The sequence below is a fragment of the Xiphophorus hellerii genome, chromosome 4 (genome assembly GCF_003331165.1).
Source record: "Xiphophorus hellerii strain 12219 chromosome 4, Xiphophorus_hellerii-4.1, whole genome shotgun sequence".
Classification (NCBI taxonomy): domain Eukaryota; kingdom Metazoa; phylum Chordata; class Actinopteri; order Cyprinodontiformes; family Poeciliidae; genus Xiphophorus; species Xiphophorus hellerii.
In genome coordinates, this window is record NC_045675.1 from 1,732,502 (window position 1) to 1,755,775 (window position 23,274).

At 42.0% G+C, this 23,274-nt stretch overlaps 2 protein-coding genes across 3 annotated transcripts in view; both read right to left on the reverse strand.

The window, feature by feature from the left end:
* Positions 1-194: 194 nt before the first annotated feature.
* On the reverse strand, positions 195-17,373 carry LOC116718626 (USP6 N-terminal-like protein). The gene is made up of 14 exons (XM_032560771.1): positions 17,086-17,373; positions 12,455-12,528; positions 10,058-10,143; positions 9,931-9,970; positions 9,774-9,854; positions 8,416-8,523; positions 8,229-8,338; positions 6,974-7,022; positions 6,477-6,597; positions 5,603-5,697; positions 5,448-5,513; positions 3,829-3,928; positions 2,350-2,502; positions 195-2,276 (listed from the first exon to the last, which is right to left on the reverse strand). The coding sequence occupies exons 2-14, from the start codon at positions 12,518-12,520 to the stop codon at positions 1,744-1,746; spliced, it is 1,608 nt and encodes a 535-aa protein (XP_032416662.1). The 5' UTR covers positions 12,521-12,528; positions 17,086-17,373; the 3' UTR covers positions 195-1,743.
* An 848-nt stretch (positions 17,374-18,221) lies between these two features.
* The window catches only part of LOC116718326 (para-nitrobenzyl esterase), a 32,582-nt gene continuing 27,529 nt past the window's right edge, over positions 18,222-23,274 (reverse strand). For both annotated transcript variants that reach the window (XM_032560162.1, XM_032560161.1), the window contains 3 exons: positions 22,941-23,108; positions 21,799-22,026; positions 18,222-20,940 (listed from right to left, as the gene is read on the reverse strand). In XM_032560162.1, the coding sequence (XP_032416053.1) occupies positions 20,798-20,940; positions 21,799-22,026; positions 22,941-23,108 (539 nt within the window). In that variant the 3' untranslated portion in view covers positions 18,222-20,797. The remainder of the gene's footprint in view (positions 20,941-21,798; positions 22,027-22,940; positions 23,109-23,274) is intronic.

Consider the following 23,274-nt stretch of genomic DNA (forward strand, 5'->3'; position numbering starts at 1 on the left):
CCTTTTGAGGTTTTTAAATACTCTTCCTCTGTCTCAGTTAACTCATCTTCTTCCTACAGACACACCAGTAAAAGAACTCCAGCCAAACCAGTCAGCTTCTCTTAACTGTGACAAGGTCCAGTTTGAGAGCAGAAAGGTCACAGGGTCTTTGGGATTTTAATCAAGATCAGCAGAAACAAAACGGCCTCACTGTGGGCGGTGACAAATGTTTAACAATAAAAAGACACACCACACACTCAGAGGACAAAGGATATACAAGATGTATTGTTGCAGAATTGGATTTTTTAACAGTTACAATTGAAGATCTATTTTTTAAGACACTGAAGACCAAGAACCTGTTTTACTGAAGCGACTTGGACCGACAATTTAACGTTTTATCACTTAATGAAATATTATAAACATATTCATATCTTAGAAATTAACAGCATCAAAATTTGAGTCCTGATTTTAGTTTAAAGTTAAAAACTTTTCTAAAGTATTTCTACTTGTTTTAGCTAATCCACAACTAGAGACGCTCTAACCTAAAGCAACCACTAGATGTCAGTGTTTCCTTGTTTCTAATCCCAGAGCGGAGCAGCTTTAATCCAGCGTTGCCTCCTGGATCTACTGTCAAATTCAAACACAAAATAATTTATCACCTCAAAATCAATGTTTCCATTATGCAACAAATAAAACTGAATCTTAAAGGAGAAAATAAAGAGTTGCTGTTCGAACCATAAATAACTGAGCTACAAAAACACTTCCTTATATTTAGCTCCATGTGTACAATCAGAAGAGTGAGCCCGCTCACTGTGACAGAGGTTCTGTTTGGTCCAACACCTGAAAGTTGTCCACAGAAGAACTGAAGCCGATCCAAATAAGGCATCCAGACATTGTTATGTACAAAAAATAAAAACCAAAGTGTGACTAAAGCAGTTTAAAAAGGCAGACTGAGCAGGTCTACGTCACCAAAAACTTTACAAATCTAGAAAAGTGTAATTAGTAAAGGGGGAAGTTTCAGAGCTTTACTCCAGCTAGAAGTCCAACCGGAGCTGGAAGAAGATTCTGAAGTCGGATCACCTGATGGAATCTGATCTGGGTTCATATTCATCCAGCGTCTCTCAGCTGAAGGACAAAATCCTTCAACTTTTATCACAAACTTCCCCTAACAGCCATGTTTTATGCATTTGGCATCTTTGAAAATTTTCAGTGGACTTGGCTTTTCCTAAATAATTTTTTCAGGTAAATTATAAAGCACAAATTTGCCAATAAATCATATATTGACAGATTTGAGCCTGAGGGTGATATAATATGTTTTAGCTCATCATTGACATGAGTACCAACATGTTTAATGTTAGCACCTTAGCATTAGCTTCCACTAAATAATTTGTTGTTGTGGTACTTTAGCATTAGCTTGTATTACATACTATGTAGTTGAGTAGGGATTTGGTTAGAGAGAACTGGATAAAAACTTTAACAGGAGTGTTTCTCCACCCAGGAAGCTGAGACGGCTGATAAATATGGACCCTGCTGTTACGTTCGGTGTTTCCTGACCGAACCCGCCCGTCTGGAGTTTGACTCTGTGGGATGACTGAGACGAGTTGGAGTCTTCATGTACATCTGACCTGTTACCTGGAGAAGGCCTGGGAGTGGCATGCTAACTCGCTTCAGTCTTAAAACAGAACATTTTCCATTGCCACGGAAACCTGCCGAACCAAATAAAACATTCAAGCCAAACTCAACTTCTAACCATTAATCTGCTGCTCATGAACCGTTCGGTGGCGGGTTCTCCTCTGCTTCTCCACTCTGGTTCCGGTCGGTGCTCCTGGTGGAGGACAGAGTCGAGTCTTGGTCCAGAAGCTGGGATGTGTCTCGGTCCTCAGTACTTTCTGATTCAGTCAGGCACTCAGACTGAGCCAGAACCAAAACCGGAGATGCTGACCGGCCAGCTGGTTCCCAGTCCTGGTCTCCTGGCAGCGATGGATGACCCGGACTCCCTGGGGGCCGGTAAGGCGGCGGCCCCATCAGTGGGGAGCCATCAGGTGTGAGAGGCACCTGGCTGTGGATGATGATGGGGTCTGGAGAGGGCAGCGGGGCCTCCTGCTCCTCCACCACATCCAGATCCCTGGGGTCCTTAGAGGGGCTCTGGTCTGGGGAAATGGAGTCTGGCTGATGGGACATGATGTGGAGACTCAGGCCGGCTCTGTGGAACCCAGTGGCTGAGGACGGCTGGACCGGGCCGAGCAGGACCGGCAGCTCCTGGCCCAGAGGCTTCTGAGGCAGCTCCTCTGGTTTCCCTGGAAACAGACCGAACAAAAAGATGAGAGAGACTCAGCTGGAGTTGGACAACAGTCAGGTGCAACGCTGTACCTGGAGGAGGAAGGTCCAGCTTCATCTTCCTCAGCTCCATCATGGAGACCTGCAGCTGCTCGATGATCAGGTCGTCGCTGTGGAAGAACCTCTGAGCGATTCGTTCCTGAAGAAACTCTCGCAGCTCCTCCAGAGACATCTTCAGCAGCCGCTCTGCGAGGAACAAACAGCTGGGTGACGGGGGTCAGGACCAAACCTCCCAGTTTCACCAGTAACAGCTGGAAACTGGACAGCAATCGGTTCACCCAGAGTTTAATCTGATCAAGTTCAGTTTAAATGTGAGGCTGAACTGGATGAACCAAAAATCAGAGTCTGGATTTCAGGAGGAAAAGATCAGATAAATTTATTCATCAGTTCTTTGTTCTAAAAACTGAAATATGAGACATTTACTCAGCAACAGCATCCAACCAACATCCAACCATCCATCCAACCAACCAACCAACCAACCAACCAACCAACCATCCATCCATCCATCCATCCATCCATCCATCCATCCATCCATCCATCCAACCATCCATCCATCCATCCATCCAACCATCCAACCAACCATCCATCCAACCATCCATCCATCCATCCATCCAACCAACCATCCAACCAACATCCAACCATCCATCCAACCATCCACTCATCCATCCAACCATCCATCCAACCAACAATCCAACCAACCATCCATCCAACCAACCAACCAACCAGCCATCCATCCATCCAACATCCAACCAACATCCATCCACTCATCCATCCAGCCAACATCCAACTAATCAACATCCATCCATCCATCCATCCATCCATCCATCCATCCATCCAACCAACATCCAACCATCCATCCATCCAACCATCCATCCAACCAACCATCCATCCATCCATCCATCCATCCATCCATCCAACCAACCATCCACTCATCCATCCAACCAACATTCATCCAACATCTAACCAGCCAACCAACCATTCATCCATCATCCATCCAACCAACCAACCAACCATCCATCCACTTATCCATCCATCCATCCATCCAACCAATCAACATCCATCCAACCAACCAACCAACCAACCAACCATCCATCCATCCAACCAACCAACCAACCAAACAACCATCCATCCATCCATCCATCCATCCATCCATCCATCCATCCATCCATCCATCCATCCATCCATCCATCCATCCATCCATCCATCCATCCATCCATCCATCCATCCATCCATCCATCCATTTCTTGTTTATTTACATATTTAAACTAAACTCTGCTAAAACCAATTTCTCATAAATTCATAACAAATGTTTTGGTTTTGATTTAAAATTTGGCTCAAATGAACAAAGAAGTTTTGAAATGTAAAAATAGAATAATTTGGAACCAAGATGTGAAAATTGGAGGTTAAAACACTTTTGAACTACAGACTAGATTTGGTTCCCATATAGAAATGAATCATTGTGTCCGCGCTGCAGAGCGATCAGTGTGGGTGGAAAACGATTGACGGTTTTACTCTTGTGGATCTTCAGGATGGTGTAGGACATGGCGGTGAGGAGCCGCTGTCCCTCCAGGATGAAAATGTCCCACAGCCGAAGGGTCAGGGTGAACGGCGTCTGCAGGGTCACAAACACAACGGGTCACTGCCAGGTTCTGGTTTCATCCACAGGTCTGCCCCTCCGCTGCTGGTCCGAGTCAGGAAGTTTATCTGGCCGGGGCCCAAACCTCAGCGCGTTCTCCGAGCGACTCAGCAGGATGGAGAAGTGCTGACGGAGGCTGAAACGCGCCAGATCACCGCCACAGGATTGTGGCACACAGACTAATAACAGTGCAGCCTGACAGCTCCTAATGCTCCCATCTACTGCAGAGCCAGGCTCAGATTTCACCAGGATTCTGCTGCTGAAATCATCTGAAATCAGGAGCAGGAAGGCCTCCTGTTTCAGCGGAACGAGATGCTGGGCTGCCAGGGTTTATTCCACCACACAAACTGGCATTCAGAGCAAGCTTCTATAGGTGGCGCTCTTCTTAAATATGTTCACTGAATCTAATAAGATGCTCATAATACTGTATGTCTGCAGCAATTCTCACTGGTAATTAATACCAGCGTTTAACGAGAAAATACTCAACAGATTACACCACAGCTGGAGTCAAAGTGAAGAAAACTAAGTACACCCTTATTTACTAAGTATTTGATCCCTTTATAGACAAAATAAAATATTTTGTAGTTTTATTTTAATGTAAGAAAACAGAGAAAAAAACAATTTCAGAAAAAAAGATCAAGTCAAAAATTTGCATGCAAGTTTTTGATTAAAATAAATATTTCATAACTCCAACAGTTATGAAATTTAATCAATTTATCATTTACACAAACTTCTTGTCTTAACTTTTTAAAAATAGTTTTTTTTTGTTTTAATTAAAAACATATATTTTAGTTTTTTTATTTACAATAGTCCATTTTTATGAGAAATGTATTTTATGTTTTAAATCTTTTTTGCTTTAGTTTTCAGTATCAATATTTTTTTGAAGTTTTCTGAAGTTTTGAATCTTTATTTTCCATTTCCAATTTATTATTTTTCTACACAAAGTTATGGCCCCATTTTATCTCCATATAATGAGGTAACAGGCTGAGGAATGAGCCCAGAACTTGTTGATCTTTGCTCATTTCTGATCAGTTGAACATTAATATTGTGATTCAGTTTGTGGAAAGTGAACATGTTCAGGCCTGTGTTGGGTTTCCGAATGATTCAGAGGTTTAGTGGTCAGAAGACGCCAACATCAACACGTTTTGTTTTTTATCAGCTCATCCTGTTTGGACTGGAAGATCAGCGACTCCGTCTCCAAACATGGAGGTGGAAACATTATGGCTGCTACTGAAAACGTCTTAGTTGAAGTAAATAGTTTTATTTATATAGCACATTTTCTCAGTGCTTCAGGCTGATGGGGGAATAAATGCTTATTTCACTCATTCACACATGAATGAATTAAATAAAACCCTGAAACCTTTTAAGATCGGTCTAGTTAAAACCTGAGCCTGCTGAACAGAGAGCTGTTTGTGATGTAAGCGGGCAAATTATCCAGATAAGTTATCTAATCTGATCGTCATGGAGACAGACGGGTCCCGACGAGCTTCCTCACCCGGTCGATGAAGCACTGCATGAACCATTTGGTGCAGTAGATCCCTGCAGACATCTGCTCCCGGTCCTGCAGAGCGACAAACACGGGCAGGAAGCAGGCGAAACGTCAAAATCCTTCAGCATCGTGTCGTTTCCACGGCAACGCTGAGAGCTCACCATGTGTTTCTTCAGCTTGGGGAGGAGTTTGGAAAGGATCTGGTCATGATGAGCCTGGAACCGGTGAAGTTTGGGGAATCCAGGAACAAAGAAGCCTGGAAACAAAGAGACCGAACAGAGAATGAAGATTTTATTTCACTTTATTTAGTGGAAGGTCAAATTTGATAGCATTTTCATGACAGAGGACTTAAAGAGCCTGACGGTGCTAACAGAAAGAACCAGATTGGTCTTTTCTGGTGTTTTCTCTCACTCTGATGGAAGCTGTGGGATGTGCACAGGAGAGATGATGCATCAGTCAAAAGCTTTCAACAGGAACATGAAACTTCCCTGGTAAGAAAATGTTTTATGTTTTCTTTCAGAGCTCCATAGATCAGTTTATTAAGTTGTATCTGCAAACCGGAGATTCTCAAACTTCAAAAAGGTCTAAATTTCTGTCTATTGGTTTGGAGCAAATCAACCAGGTGATGCAAAGCATAATTTTATGAGATGTTGTTGCTGCATATGGCTGTAATAAACAGGAAGCAGAGGTTACAAACTGGCATGAACCATTCATCTCAGAGGTCTCCTGGACCTCAAACAGAAACCAAACAGAAAGGTTCTGCTTGGTGCCTCTGGTAAGGCCAGATCCACCAGTGGATGGGGAAGTTCACCACATCAGAACTTATTAATAAAATGTGTTTCCATCTCCCATTTAATGCAGTAAATTTTTTTCAGAAACGCCAGAAATCATTTCAAAACCACAAGTAAAAATCATGAACTGTGACTTTCAGCACAAGCCAGGATCATGTTTGTCCAGCAGAGAGGACTGAATGACGCGCAGCAGACGGAGGTCGTCAGGTGAAAACATTTTGCCCTGCGGCGCTCTGCAGCTCACCGTGCATGGCGTGCCGATCGTTGGTCAGCAGCTGCGACAGCGCCCAGAAGGCGTCTTCCTCGTTCATGTACATCAGCAGCAGGGCGGCGATCTGACTCATGCCCTGGCAGTAGCTCACCTCCTGCAGGAGACAGAAAACAAAATGAAAACATGTTCCACTCCTGCAGGGCTTGGAGCGGTCGCTGGTTCTGGTTCAGCTTCAGGTCAACTGGCAGAAATAAAACCCACTGTAAGATTTCTCTACAGAATATAAAAACGTTGTCTCTGTTTTTCTGGTCTCAGAGTGAAGCACTGAACTGCAAACTAATCCAGATTCAGTGATCAGCCTGTCAGCAGCTGCTGATTAACAGAGCAGAACATGAGATGTTTGCTGCACAAAATACTTTTCTTTCTTCAGAGAAGCAGAGTGTCGTGTCAGCAGGCTGTTAGGAAAAACCTGCACACATTTCACATCCAAGATGATTATTGGTTAAACTGGAAGGAAAGCAGCTACTTACAGTGTTATAAACTGAATATGCAGAGAGGACGTGGAAGAGCGACTGCTGCCTGAGGAGGAGCGAGCAGAGAGATAAAATATAAATACATCAATCACAGTTATTAATAAACCTCAGATTCTCTCCTAATGTTTCCATTTCATCCATCTGAGTTTATCTTTACTAGCAAAACAGAAATATTCATGCAAATGCAGGCCACACTTTTCAGATCGATTGTTTGTTAACTTTATGGATTTTTTCCTTCCACTTAAACTTTTCTTTCTGTTGATCCCAAAATGTGGTTGAAATGCGACAAATTGGGCAAAAGTTCAAGGGGTGTGAATACTTTTTCACTCTACTTTAATTCTCATCCACCACAGAAAAACTGGTTGAACTTTTTCCTCCCCAGCAGAAATATTTTCACTCTCCAGTCTTTAGACGAGAAGCTGCATCATCATAAAAACATCTCAGTGATTTAAAGATTCAATAAAACAATAACTGAAAGAAAAATGGATGGAAGAATCAACAAACACAGCGAAGCTACAAGAAGCACAACTGTGGATGAAAAGGAAAAATGTACCTTTAATGAGACTAAATGAAGAATGAAGACAGGAATAATAACTGATCAATGTATCAATCTGATAAACTGTCAGCCGTTCAGTTTCTCTGTTTTGTGTTAAGTGATAATTAAATAATGTTTCTTTCTGCCTGAACCTTCTCTCTATTTAGTGATTTTCACTCATTTATTATTTTAGTCTTTGTAATTGCACATAATTTAATATTTCCATCCACCTGATTGAATCATTTTCACAAATTAATTCAGGTGTTATGACAAATTAGCTCTTTTATTAAATATTTATTTTTGGATGAGAACTTTCTGCTTCTACTGGAGTTAAAACATATTTAAATATTTCTACTTTTATTTGACTTTTGTCTACCTGATGTTTTACTTGTCACTGTAAATTAAGGTATGTATGATTTAGATATGCTGTCAATATAATGTTTAATTATTTTGGATTATTATCTAAAAATAGTTTTTTAAATAAACTGTTTAGAAAAGCCTGTCTAGGAACAAGTACTAAAAATGACCTTATGCTAATATAAACATGATGTTTTATTCCGTTTGTCTGTGTTGTTGTGTGTCTGTCCCTGTCAAATAAACCTAATAAAACAATTAATAAATTGATAAAGTTTTGGTCATTTAAAACGTTTCATGTGACTTTTTGTGCTGCTTTCGGACCGACGGTCTCTTCTGCCTTTCAGCAGAACTGAAACCTACTTGACCCCGAAGCGGTCCATGAACATGATGTGGTTCCGAAAGGTTCTGTTGATGTCCAGGTCGATCTGCTTGATCTCAGAGGAACAGAGTCGGGATTGCTCCTTCATTTTCTAAGAGGCAAAGCAGCAAAACCAACTCAGTCACATGATGAAATCTGATGAACGAACGAAGAGAAATGAATCCTCACCTCGTATTTTCCCTGGTTCTCCCTCTTGGTCCGCTCCACGTCCAGCAGCAGCGTCCAGGCCCGGCCCCGGAGCTGCAGGGGAATGCCCTTATAGACCCGCTTCACCATCTGCCAGCAGAGAGCAGACTGAGTCAGCGCCAGGCGCTCGGCTTCACAGGAACAAAGCTGAACTCGTCACAACAGAAACATATTCAGAGAGCGGCGCTGTTAGCGAGTCACACAGAGATCAGATGATTAACCCGACGCCGCGTCGCAGCAAAGTGATGTTTAAAGAGATTTCTGCAGCATTCGGGAATAAATCAGGATAAAAATACATTCAGTACAAATATGAATGTTTTACAGACCAGATTTGATTTCTGTGTAGCTTTATGTTCAGATTATTGACGTTCCAGATTTACATAAACCCTCCTGAATATAGAGGATGGAGACCGAGCGTCAGAAAGTACCACAGAGGGTTTTAAAATGCATTTAGAGGCAGCCAATCAGAAAGCTGGATCCGTGGAGAACCATGACGTGCCCTTTAGGGGGCAACGCTAACATCGAAGCTAACATTCATCATGGTCATTAGCCGTTATTCCATCAACAAGCATCACGACTAGAAAAGGTCGACGAAAATGGAAAAACTCAAAACAACTTCCTCAATTTAACACAACAGAAAGTTTTTACAGTCGCTTGAGGTGGTTTTGGCTTTTCCAAAAAAAAACTGTTATTGCTCCAAAGATGGAAACACGTTTGGTGATAAACTCTGACACAGCCAACTTTTCCATCCACTGTGCCTTTCCTAAAAACCTTCAGAGTCCAAACCTCCATCTTGGAGGGGGAACCGTCCCCATCATGGGTCATGACAGCCCATCAGCATCTGATGCTGGTGCTACTTTGATTAGGACACTGTTGGTATGTTCCCCACACAATCAGACTGTAACTGATGGTGGAGGTGCAAAAACCTCTCATATACGAGGAAATTCAGTAAATTATGTCAGGCTCTGCTGGACAGGAAACCAAAAGAGTCCTGGTGAGCTTAGCTGTATTTGACATAATCCGCTTTTTTTTTTTCTTTTTTTTTTCTCCGAACAGTTTTTGCGGCGCTAGTGGCTCGTATTTTTTCGACAGTAGGCAGACAGGAAGGAGGGTGAGGAGGGGGGGGCAAGACATGCGGCAAAGGTCGTCGGGACCGGGAGTCGAACCCGCGACGTCCGCTTCGAGGACTAAGGCCTCCAAACGTGGGGCGTGCTAACCCCCTGCGCCACCACAGCACGCCCCATAATCCACGTTTTAAGAGGTTCTGAAACAGGAAGTCTGTCTGTTTTGACTCGTGTCTGAACATATTTTCAGACTACGGCGTCCCAGTGGTGCCTCACCTTGTCGCTGTTCTTGTATTTGTCCCATTTATTCACCATCTTCAGCCATTTTTCTGCTCTCTCGATCTCCAGCTGCTTCCGCTGAGGAGACAGAAGAGAGTCAACAAAACCACAAACATGTTTGATTCCTGAGCTTTGAAATGTTTTCTGTCTTTACCTTCTCCTCCTGAACTGTTGGGGCCGGCAGCTCATTCTCACTGGAGGGAAAAAACAAACCATCAGGCAACAACCAACAGAGAGCAGCTCACAGCGCCACCAAGTGGCCGCATGATGCTGTGACTTACTGCATGAAGCCGAAGCGGTCGATGGCTTTATAGATGCTGTAATCAGCATCTTCCCAGGGATCGATCTCCACGCCGCCCTGCCTGCCCTGCAAACACAGAAACAACCAAATTTACTGGCATGAAGAAGAAGACAGGAAGGGCGGACATGTTGAATCCTCCTGCAGCCAATAGGAAAAGGCAAGAGTTTTCAAAATGTTAAAAAACTTTTCAATGCTAACAGGTTAGCATTAGCAGGTTAGCATCAGCTAGCCACCTAATTGTGTTATTTCAAACTAAAATAAAATTTCAAACGGGAATCAAAAAAATATAAATATTATCAATATTATCAATATTTTGGATCAATACATCTAAGGTTGCAACCAATGGGAGATTAAACTGCAGTACCACTATTCAACCCACAGAGGGCAGCACTGAGTTATGGGCTAAATAATGTTGAATTTAACAAATTTACATAAAACTGTCACAATTTTCACAAAAAGGACACAAAATACAGCAGAAGAAAATCTTACCTGCTAGAAAAGTTGATTTAGTGTTTAGTTGTTCTTTAAGTATTTTTACAAAAACTGGATTAGAGATTAGAACTAATCCTGAAATACATTTGGACTTCTAAACATTACTGCAGATGAGTTAAGCACATTTGGATGGAACAAAAGGTTTTACTTAAAATCCATGATGGTTCACAAAGATTTTTCAATATTTTAATTTACGCTGTAAAAGACTCCATGTCAGAAACTTGATATGAAAACAGCAAAAACTGAAATTATTTCCTCCATGTCACTCAGTCTACTGAAATGTAAAGTGACCTGGAAATTGTTTTAAAAAGAGGATTTAATCTTTAAAAAATAAACAATTTGTAATAATATTCATATAAAGTACAAAAGAGAAACTTTTCAAAAATAAAACAGTAAGAAGAAATCAGTCAGGAAATCAAAGTGAGAAAAGAGAAAATGTAGAAAAGTAAAATCAGACGCTGTTAAGTTGTGGGATATTATAGTAAAACCAAACTGACATCAGAATCTGGTTAAAGGAGCAGAAAGTCCAGAAAAACCTCTCAGCGGGTTGAATGTTGAGATAACAGAGAGAAAGAAACCTGGAGAGGAGGAGGAAGAGGAGGAGGAGGAGCAGGAGGAGGAGGAGGAAGAGGAGGAGGAGAAGGAGCAGGAGGAGGAGGAGGAGGAAGAGGAGGAGGAGGAGGAGCAGGAGGAGGAGGAGGAGGAAGAGAAGGAGGAGGAGGAGCAGGAGGAGGAGGAGGAGGAGGAGGAGGAGGAGGAGGAGGAGGAGGAGGAGGAGGAGGAGGAGGAGGAGGAGGAGGAGGAGGAGGAGGGACTCTGACGTCAGCGTGATGAACGTGAGAGAAGTAAAGATTCTGTGAAGCTGCAGAGAGACGACGACATCGAGCCGATTAATGCAACCAGCTCAGAATGAAACAAGGAAACAACTCAGAGATTTAAGAGTAGATTTTCTTCACAGAGGGGTTGTCTGGAGTAGCTCTGAGCAGTCAGTAGCTAACCTGCTTTAGACAGCAGTCAGTGATACTGACTGGACCTGGACCAGTTTTTAAAATAAACAAAACTTTAAAGCATTTCAAAGCGCTCTGCTCTGATATTTTGAACCTCTGTTCATTTCCTAAAGGGAAACTTGAGATGAATCGTTTCCATCAACCAGTCAGAGATTCACCAGATCTCTCTGCAGACGACGGCATCGTTCCTGAACCTTATGAGCAAACCGAAACAGAAACACAACTCTGACTATCGATTGATCAACCGACCGACTGGATGGATTCTACTCCCACCTGTAAACAACATTCCAGAGTTTTCCAGGCTTTTCCAGGAATCCTGCTGCTTCTTTAGAGGAAAAAGTTTCTATTCTGAAGGAACTTCGTTAAATCAAAGAGACGTCAGCAAACAATCAATATATTCAGGTAAACAGAGAGCTGGAGAACGGTTCCCAACATCATTTCTTTAGGAAGCTTAAAGACGCAGAACCCAGACGGCTGGAAACCTGCATTCAGACCCAGAGTACAGGTTCTGGAGAGGAAACTATGGGAATCTGCTACCAAGAGGAGTTTTACCCAGATCTCTGGGTTATCCTGCAGCTAAAGATCCCTGTAAATCATCTGTTGTTCTCCAATAATCCTAACATCAGACACAAACACCCTGTTACATAACAAAAGCCCTTTGGCAGCCAAACACACATCTTCCCACTCGTTTATTGTCCTCCGCACAGACACCAACCACAGCGCACAAACAAACATCTTAAATACTACTTCCATCCTTCCCAGTGTTCCCAGTGGCTTTTCCACAACCAACCAACCAACCAACCACTTCTCTGAACTCTGCAGAGCAGCAGGAGATTTAACAGGAAGATCTGCAGGAAGCTCGTTCTGCAGAGACTCACCGTAGCATATTTTAAGATGATGTCAGCCCGTTCCTCTGCTATTAGAGTCTCGATGTCTTTCTTCATGTCAGTATCTGCAGAGAGAGGAGAGCAGAGCGAGTTAGAGACGGAGAGCAGCAACGAGTGGGCGACTGCTGGCGTCCAGACCAACGGGATGAGCTGGAACCACTTAAGCACGCTTTGAATGTAATGACTTCACAGAAGATCAACGCAGTAATGTACATTCATGCTAGCGTAGCAAAACGATACAGTCATGGTAAAAGGAAAGAGCCTGAAGAAGGAACGCCTCTGGAACGATGTGCTCTGAAGAGACGAGACCAAATTAGGGATGTTTGGCCAACAAAGATCAATGTTTGGACCTTCATACTAACAGTCAGGCATGGAAGCGTAAAGGTGATGATTTAGGATCTTTAGCTATGTTCACACCAATGGGTTTGGTTGTTGTAGTTTGTTCTAACAAACCTTTTCTGGCCCTACAAAACAAATAATTGTTATTGTTAAAGCCAAGACGCATCACTTGCATCCGACTCTTTTTGCTTTGTTCAACCGTCCCACTACTGACCACCGTAGTTGTGAGATTGAGTATTCGCTTGAGGATATGTACTGGAAATCCCATCAGCATAAACACAAGTTTTCTGTACTTCGGAGACTAGATGTCAAAAGGTTAAGGGTCAACCTGGCATTAGGGGTGAAGGTAACACTTGGGTCTGAGTGGACCAGAGGTTCTCCAGAGTCAAATGTGAAGTCCAACTGACCGACAGCTGACGTTTGGTCCAAACTGGGTCATGAATGTGGTAATGATCCCAACAAGCATTCAAACTGCATGACAAAGGCTCATCATGAGATCCAAAGCGCTCTAACATCCAATGAGAAACATGGTTCTACAAGCTGTTTGTTTGTATTCCTGGTCTTCTGATGTTAGGTTAGCATTTGTAAAACTATCTTTGGATTTCACCGGTGGACATTAGTACCACGAAGAACACCACCAAGTTCTGTCAGAAGAATAAACTTTGGATTTTACATGGTTTGTTTAGCACACCATCAAAAGTCAACCATGCAAACTGGTACTTACATTTTCAAAAATTCAGATCTTTCAAATGACTAAAAACAATTCTGTCCAGAGCTGAAGCTCTGCTGCCGTATCATTCCCAAACAAAACACCAAGATTATTAATCCAGCTTAATCTACATTATCCGTCCGGACCAACACAAAGGCAGGACATGCTCGGGTAATCTGGGCTTTCCGCAGAACACAAAGCATCTGGATTAGGAATATCTCCAAAGCAGGATTACAAAGCAAAAGGCTCCATTTCTCACAGCAGGAGCAGAAACAAAGGAAGAGCTGTAACGATCAGCAGCCAGGCCGGCAGACAGCGATCCCATCTGATCGTCCCTTTACCTCCTTAATGCTCAAGATCTCAAGGTTTGTCTTTTATTTAGCCTCATATTTGGTTTGTTGCATCAATCTCCTGAAAAAAAAAGGTCAAAACAGGAAATTTAAGAAAACGTAATGAAGCTTAGAAAAGAAAAAACTTAGCTATTTCTACACACCAGGTCAAACAACTCAAGCTGTTCAGGTAAGAACGTAAAGACGCTGGACATGCTAGGCTAGGGTACATAAAAATGACCCAAATCACTTCCCTGAAAGCAATGGAAACTGTCAGGATGTTCAGGAACCACCAGCTGTACGTCACTATATGGACCAACCAAGACAGAAATCTACCTCTACAGACCCAGACCTAAAATCTGCCGCTGTCCGCATGGACAAGCCAAATGTCCTCGAATGAAAAGCTTCATGGTCAAAGATCGGACTGCTTCTGGATGTAAACCTTACAAACCAAAGAGCAGCAAGTGAACCGTCAAGCATGGCAGTGGCTGTATCATGCTTAGCTGTTTGCACAAAGTGGACGGTTAAAGAAGGACAAATACCTCCCAGTTTTTCTCTTCACCTCAGATCAGCAGCTACAGCAGATCCTTTGTCTAGTTGTGGTTCCCTAACTCTAACTCCAGATGATTCTTCTGTAGAGAACATCTACAATATTACGATGATATATGATGCCAAAAAACAGGAAAGGAAAGACGGTAGACGCTAGCTTCCACTGTATCGCTAAGATTGTCTCCACTGAGTGTATTAATGCATATTAAGGTATATTTGGTGTTTGAACTATTAAAATGAGAACGTCTCAGAGATTTTAGAGGAGATCTCAAGAATTCGCGGGTGGTTGTGGTCACTAACTCCGGGAATTCATCGTAGAAGGTTGAGACTTGGTACCAGTTGGCCGTATAGCAAGATGATCCGAAACATAGACGCAGACTGCTTTTGGACCGGATAACAAAGGTCAACATTACGATTCTGGGATTCTGGCCTGTTAAAAACATGTTTAAAAGTCAGACCTGACTCAGGAAACCAACAGCTTAAACAAACTCTTCTGCAGACAGAACGATGAGCTGAGATGCGACTTGCTAACAGACATTTACCAAAATATTTAAATATTTGAGCTCGTCTATGAGGATAAATAAAACTTTTGCACCCAGATCCATGGAAGTTGATGTTTAGTCATTCCTGGAGAAAGAACCGTGCAAATAACACATTAAAATCCCAAATTAACTCGACAGGAATGTCGACGATGAGGAGGAAACGCCGAGCTGCAGCTGGAAACTGGGCCAGAGTTTATCCAGTCAGACTCACATTTTCAGCTCGAATGAAAAAAGACAGAAACAGAACCTAACAGGTCGTCAATCTTCCTGCTTCTCCCGACTTCCTGGTTGGAGTCAGTAGATCTTTCTCTCCAGCCCATTTTGGTTATATGATGATCTTCCCTAAACTGATAGTGTTCAGAAAGATCAATCTGCACCTGAAGACCCCGAGCAGCAGCTCAGACACACAGATACGCAAAATACTTTGGCTTTAAGTTTCCTAAACCAGACAAGAAACACACTTTTCCCTCCTTCGGTTATGATTTCATAGCTTATAAATCAGCAGAGGAGCGTTTGAACGTGCAGCAAGGCAGCAGTTCTGTTGCTGCTGAGGTCTGGCTGTTGAAAGCTCCCAGAGGAAGTTGTCATCTGAAGCATATGGTGGCGGCTGCTGCGGTTGGGAGTAAATCGCACACGAGTTCTGGCGGCAGTCCCAGTCTGAAGGGTGGAGGCCCAAACTGGGAGAGACTGGACGGCACTCCTTCACCTGGACGGCCGACAAACCAAACCAGGCCTGGCGCCTACAGAACCAGGCCTACAGAAACGGCAAGGAGGCCGGAGACCTGCTCAGGGTTTGGGATCAAAAGAGAGCAGAAAATGTGCTTTTTTATATCCTGCATCTGTATTTATGAAAACTTTCCTCTGAAGAACTCGTGAGAACCTTAAAGTTTCTGATAGCAGCCCAGCAGAAGGCCGTGGTTCTGCTGGGCCAACAGAACTGGAGTAAAGGCTTCAGGGATCTGCTGAGATTCAGCGTCTCATTGGGCTCCAGGAAACATTTTCTGCTCTTCGGCTCATTGTGTTGGACAAAATAAAATCTCTAAATTAGCCAGAAATGCAGCTGAAACAAGATATTTAAACATGTTTCTGACCCGTTTCCCCAAATATCTGAGATTAAATCTGATTTTTCCAGTTTATTTTCCTAAATACCAGAAGTAATAAGAACAATAATCTTTTTCTGATGATATTGAGGAAGTATCAAATATTTCCTCAACATTTAACAGTTTTCCTTATAAACTGTAGGATTTTAATGTTTTACATGTTTTCTCCTCATGATGCATTTTGATTTGTGGATGAATCAGTTCTTTCCTCATTGAATCATCATCACAGCATGATGCTGCCACCACCGTGCTTCACAGTTGGGATGGTGTTCCCATTTTGGTGGACTTTATCTCCAAACACTCCAACAACATTTACAAACTTTAGTTTTTTATGTGGCTTTTGGTTTAACAGCTTCTTTTTCTCTGATGGCCTTTCAGGATTCATGGCTTGTTTTCACCATCAGGATCGGTTCCTGGTTCGGTTCTGGAGCGGATCTAAAGATCTCACATCAGAACCGTCTCCTTCCAGATCAATGTGAACATTTGAATTTGAAGAAAGCAAATAACTACTGTGGATTGTAGGAATGATTCAGTTCGTCCTATTTGGCCTAAAACAGGAACATTTTAGTCTGATTTAATGTGAGACACTGAAAATGAAAATGTTTTTTTGTTCATTATCATCTTAATTTGGGGTTTCATCTGGACCTGCAGCTGGGAAATGATGTTAAAATCCATCATAACCTCCTCAGATTAAGATTATTTAATCCAAGTCCAGGATTTAATGATAAATATTTTAAATCTGGTTCCGTTTTGGCCTCAGGTTTGGTGGTTCTGATGATGTCAGGCCTGAGATCCGCTGCCTCCATCGGAACCCGGCGGTGATGCCTCAACGCCGTCCGGACCGGTTTCACAGATCCGGTCCAGCATTACCGTGATCCGAACCTTCGGAACCGGAACACTGTGTTTATTCTCTGGAGGTAAACAAACCCACAGTTGGGGTTGAACATCGCCTGATGGGAGACCGTGGACGAGCATCGCGCGTGATTATTATCATTATTTTATTATTATTCTATTTATAAATAGAATAAAAACTCGCAGGAACAAACCCACTCACCGTGTTTCTGTGGATTTCTGCGCTGTCCGTGCAGGAGACGCCGCAGCTCGTCCTGGCATCCTCCGGTGAAAGTGCAGCCTGCAGCGGGTTGAAAACAAAAGCCTCCCCCACATAAGGTCACCGACAGACGGTCCAACCGCACGCAGAGAGCGGGGCTCCGGGACCCGGTTCCGAGCACTGAGCAGGCGCCGCGGCGTGGCAACCGGCAGCCGAATCACAGCCGGAACGGTCCGGGCCTTAAAGAAACAGAACCTGGAAGAGTTCCGACTCAAAACAAACAGCCGGACCGGGTCGGAGCTCTGCTGCCATCTGCTGGACAGACGGGGAAGTGCAGGGAGAGGAGAAATGACGGGAACTGGATCTGAGTGGGAACTAATGAAATCCCGCATAAAAACAGGACAATAACTGTTACTGTTACACAAAACACACTTTCTTCCTGATCTAATTAGTTAATGGGACAATTTTCATTTCATAAATCAGAAGGAACCACAGAACGCGTAGAAAACCTGATTTGAAATAATCACAATGTGACTGACACAAACTGGACTGTATTAATCTGTAAATTGGACAAAATTGGTTAATAATTGTCTCAAAAGTTAAAATTATATTATTAAAATTTGTTAATATATGAATTAGCAACATGCATTGAATTTATTTGAACTGGTGTTTTAAAAAATAATAAATGAGATTAGATTTTATCACAGCTGCACTGATTTACATAGAAAACCAAGGAAATGGACAGAATTCACGTTTGGCAAAGAAAAATAGCTTTTCAATGTGTCCCCCTGCAAATATTAGCAGAAATAAAAGTCATATATCCAAATATTTTCAGCATAAATGGGAATGACCCACTAATTTTTTTAAAAAGTTTTAATTTCTTTTCAGAATCAACATTTTCTGCAGGATCCTAAAATTTTACCACAACTGAGCAACATTTCATTTGCAGATACAAAAAAGTAATTTTTTACTTTATTTATGGCTGCCAAATGAGCCCAGAGAATCATTCCTCCACCTCTGTGCTTTACATGCATTATGGCCAAACATTTGGTGTAAAAATATAAAAATAGTGACGAGTATAATTTCTATCATCAGCTCTGTGGCTCAGCAGATGAAGGAAATCTACACAAGTTCATCTACGCATTTTCACATTATGTCCATTTATTGATCATATAAAAAGCAGATAAACACAAAATAAGACATGACTGCAAACCACAAACACATCATTAAAAAACAAACAATTTAAAACAACGGACACCAGCAATGAGTTAAAACAGGAAAATACAAACATTATAAAAGTGATTTGTTCTCTGCAAAGTGCAAAAAAAATCCCAAAACTTTTAATACGTCACACATAATATTTATTTCTATGTTATCCTATGAAAAGTAAAATTTTCCCTCATTTTTATGATGTCAGATTCGGCTGCCAAACATTTCTGTTAAAAATACAAACAATCCATTTCGATGACAGATGAGAAATACAGACATGTTTTCACTTCCTGCTGTTATATAACGAACAAATCCCAAATAAATTCAGTAAAAGAGAAATGCAAACGATTTAAAGCTCTCCAAACGGGTCGGGGACAAAGTTCTGCTGAGATGCAGGTCAGGTTGGGTCATAAATCTCTGAACGTTTCTTAGAGCTACAATAAGTCGAGAAAAACAAGAAAATAGAACAGCTGGACGCCTGGCGTGAAAGGGCAAAGCTATGAAACTGCTGGACTGAAGGGGAGGGCATTAATCAGAGAGGTCAAAGGTCAGGCAGCAGGCAGGACAGACCAAGTTTTTAACCCGAGATGAGAAAGAAAGGAGGAAAGAAAGCTTTTCAACCTGCTGCTTTGGTAGCGCTAATCACCATGGCAACGCTACACTCACACTGAAGCACGGTGGTGACAGTGTCATGCCTTGTGATTTTTTCACATTTCTTTGTACAAGAACAAAATGTTATTTTTGTCACAGCTTGATTAATAATGCTTTAATGTTTGGCAGAAACGTTGGAGGTGGAAGTCAGGACGGAGCCTCAACATGAAACTGGTTCAAATATATTAAAAAATATTTATGTTGCTTCTGCCTTGGTCACACAAAGATATGGACAGAGAGAAGATGTTCAACTCTGGTCACACAAAGATATGGACAGAGAGAAGATGTTCAACTCTGGTCACACAAAGATATGGACAGAGAGAAGATGTTCAACTCTGGTCACACAAAGATATGGACAGAGAGAAGATGTTCAACTCTGGTCACACAAAGATATGGACAGAGAGAAGATGTTCAACTCTGAGGGAAAAAATTGCAAATTCCAACTAACATTATAATTTCAAAAATTTATAGGAAGAAAATATAAAAAATAACAGAGATGCCGATTTTCAGACATCAACTCTGAAAATCTTTCTGATCTGCCTGAAGTTTTAATTTTTTTACATGTACTTATTATTTTGACCCGTTTTTATTTCTGTTTGAATGATTTATTTCCTTATTTTTAGCCGCCTGTGACCCGGGAGGGCTGAGACGGAGAGCAGGTGTGAAGCATCAACCTCTCTGCAGCTGCTTGTTTTCATCCCGAGTGGTTAAATTATCTCTAATTAGAAGAGATATTATTATCACTTTGCAACAGGAAGTGACCTTTTTCCTCCTTTGCTCTTCTGTTGTGTTTTAAATCCTCTTTGAGCTTCTTGTGTCCAGCTTAGCAGGGTTCAGCACTTCCTGGAACATTTCAACTTTCACCAAAAGATGAAATTGTGTCATATATGTTTAAGTCTTTTGGATATTATTTCATGTCTTTTTTACTTCTGAAAGCATTTTTACAGAGCATCTTCAGAGCCGCTGTAACACAGACTGCTACAGGAGATCCGTCCTGCTTACAGCCATCAGCATCAACAACAATCTTAAATAAAGTATTTTTAAAATTAAATTTCTGTTTCTTTTGAAAAAAGTTAATTCAGTAATTTATGAATGTAATTATTCAGAGATTTGTTTCAGGGTTGGTTCAGGTGGAGTTTTGTGAGGAGATGTGAAGGTGAATAAAACGTCACTGAGCTGCAGCTGAACTGATTTGTCGCCCCCTACTGGCCAAGCAGGGTAGTTATCTCTGGGTTTTTCAATACAATTTTATTCCCTATTGGACAGGAATGTTTTGTTTCTTTTAAACAAAGTTGGAAAATATAAATTGTGATCTAAAATGAAGTAAAAATAAAACATGAAGTTCTGATTGGTCCGTCTTCAAGGATTTAAACCCTAAAACTCTCAGCTTGACTAAGTTTGTTTGTAGGGAAACAGCAAACAGCAGATGGAGTCGTTTTCAGCTGAACAGATGAACTAACTCACCTTTACAGGTAGAAAACCAGCTCAAGTCCCTGGTTTGGACTGAAACATGGAGACCTATCATAGTGGTTGGAAGAGTTTTGATTGTTTTTTTTTCCCCTTTATGGATCTGAAAATTATTATTATTTCTGTCACCATCTTAAACATCTGAATTTTCTCATTTCCCACCTTTCTTTGGTCTTCAGCTCCGTCAGGCAGACTGAACTCACCCAGAAACATCTGTCATGTTCCCACAGTGACACTTTTTAAACTCCCAACAGATCTGGTTGGACTGTCTAACTACCATCAGCTGAAGTGGTTCATAAAAATCACAGCAAACGAGCGATTTAAGCTGAAAAATGTCCGTTAGGGTGGAGAACGTCACAGCAGCAGGATGCAGGGAGGAACCAGCAGCTCAGTTCATCCAGGCGTAGGCGTACAGACCGTTCTTCTCCCACAGCTCACAGCGAGTGGACGAGTGGTTCTTCTTCACCTCCAGCTTCTCCGACAGCAGAGCAATGGCTGATGGGAACTCCGGCCACGCCGCCTCCATCCTCCCTGCAGGAGAAAACAGCTGAAAAACGGCTTACAGCTGGAAACAGCGCCATCTGGTGGCACAAATTGACATCTGCAGATCAGAATATTTGATGTTTGCTGGTGTGTGACCAGAATATGCACCAGCTGGGTTTCCAGTTCTCCCAGTTCTCCCAGTTTAGCTCAGCAGTTAACTGGTTGGTTTAACACTGATCAGGGTTTCAGACGGAGTCCTGCTGTGATGAGGTTCCACTTTATATTCCATCTGCTCTTAATTCAACAATAAAACCCACAGACAGAGATAAAACACAGCAAATCCAGAAGGAAACAAATGAAATATTATTATTATTATTATTATTATCATTATTATTATTATTATATTATTATTATTATTATTATTATTATTATTATTATTATTATTATCTCTATACCGAATCAAATCAGCAAAACGGACGGATGAATGGAAACGTCAGTATTTTTCCTTCTCCTCCAGATCCCAGGCTGAAACCCAGTCAGACCCAACAAGGCTCATCAATCTGGAACCAACCAGTTCAATCTACTTAAACCAGGTTAAACCAGTTTAAACCAGGTTTGAGGAACAGCCTTTGATCAAACTGGTTTAAACTGGTTTAAAGCAGCTTCCTCTCACCTGCAGGTCAGTTCAGATCAACAATTTGGGTCAAAAGATAAAATCCAACATTCATGTAAATGATAATTAGCTTTCTGGGTAATGGTTCCAGTAGAAGATCATCGTTTTTCACTCTCTGCTGGAACAGAACCAGAATATCTAACATTTTAGATATAAAATGCTCCATCAGTGCTGATCTGAGGTCTGTTTAAAACAGAACCAGTTCACAGACAGAGACCCGGCAGAACCTGTACCTGTTTTGGCGAAGTGGACCAGGTGGTGAGTGAAGAGCTGCTGGAAGCTCCGGTCCTGAGGAGACAGAGGTTTGGGCAGGAAGCGGTCCAGTTCTCCAAAGAAAGCCAGAGCATCCAGGCAGTGGAAGGAGAAGCGGCTGGGAAACGACAGCAGCCCGTTGGTCGTGTTGACGGGTCCGGAGGGCGTGTGGGTCACAACGTATCGATACACCGGACTGCTGAGAGCCGCTGGCAGGACGGAGGAGAAAAGTGACATCACAACAACAGCAGAAAGAGTAAGTAGAGGAACACAACAAGGTGAAAAATATGGGAAACTCAATGAGTCATAAATTATATGTTCTGATGTGTAAACTGTTTTCCTGCAGATACTGGAACCCACCTGTAGGTGGAGCTATACTTATGCATCTACATTGGACTGATTTCCTCTTATATTAAATTTTTGCTTTTATTCTGACAGTAACAACTGATCACTTTCCTATAAAGAACCAACAATATTTGCAGAAAACGTAAATTATGATGTCAAAATTAAACTGATGCTCGAGGATTGTTGCCTTTAAAAGGTGGATATAACTGGAACTGAAGTTAGCATGTTAGCATCAGTTTCTGCTAAATACTGTGTTGGTAGAGCTTTAGCTTTGGGATCAGCATAGCTAACGCTTAGTTAGCGGTGCTCACCACTGTAATACAGGATGATCAATTTCAAATGTTAATATTTGGGCCAAAAAAGTTTATTTACTCCCACTTTTTGTCAAAATGTAAACTAGCATTAGCATTAAAATGCTTGATTTAGAAATTATTCTCCAAACTCATTTGTGGAGATAAAAAAGGTGCTCATTATGTTTTTCTTAAATATTTTTAAGCATGATGCCTGTTTAAAAATGCAGAAAAATAAAATGCCCCTCAGTCACGTCTCAACCTGCTCATGCCAGGTTTGTTCAGAGCGAAGTTAACGAGGCCCAGAGCCTCCATGACGCACCGATCTGCAGCCGCAACTCAAACCTGGAAGACGACAGACTTGTTACTTGAATTAAACCTGCAGCCTGCGTTAACGCTCTGAGATCAGGAAGACAAATAAAACCCGTCTGGCCCGAAGGGATCAGAGGAGAATCGCTGTAAACAGCACAGGGTGCTGGTCTGGTTACCTGCGGCCCTCCTGGCCAGGTCGTTGTTGGGACAGGTGACCCTGATGTCAGACACCATGGTGGTGAAGGCCCTCTCCGGACAGCGGTCTCTGGTGGGACAGGGGGCCGAGGACGGGTACAGATCCAGAGCGTCTTTAGGGAGATCCGGACCAAAGGACCGGAGCTTTTCTGAAAAAAAAAAAACAGGAGCAGAGAGATTAAATTCAGACCAACAAAACACTAAAAACACTAAATAGATTCTAGTGCAAATATCTCAGTTCACTTGAAATAAGGAAACTATCTTATTAGTGACTTTTCAGCAAGACTTTTTTTATAATAATTCCTTAATATTGAT

Excerpts from the sequence above, each read along its gene's own strand:
- LOC116718626 (XM_032560771.1), bottom strand. The coding sequence starts at position 12,520 with ATGAAGAAAGACATCGAGACTCTAATAGCAGAGGAACGGGCTGACATC. Across the intron at positions 8,524-9,773 it reads AATACAAGAACAGCGACAAG|ATGGTGAAGCGGGTCTATAA; the intron begins GTGAGGCACCAC and ends CTCTGCTGGCAG. Across the intron at positions 7,023-8,228 it reads ATGGACCGCTTCGGGGTCAA|GCAGCAGTCGCTCTTCCACG; the intron begins GTAGGTTTCAGT and ends GCTCCTCCTCAG.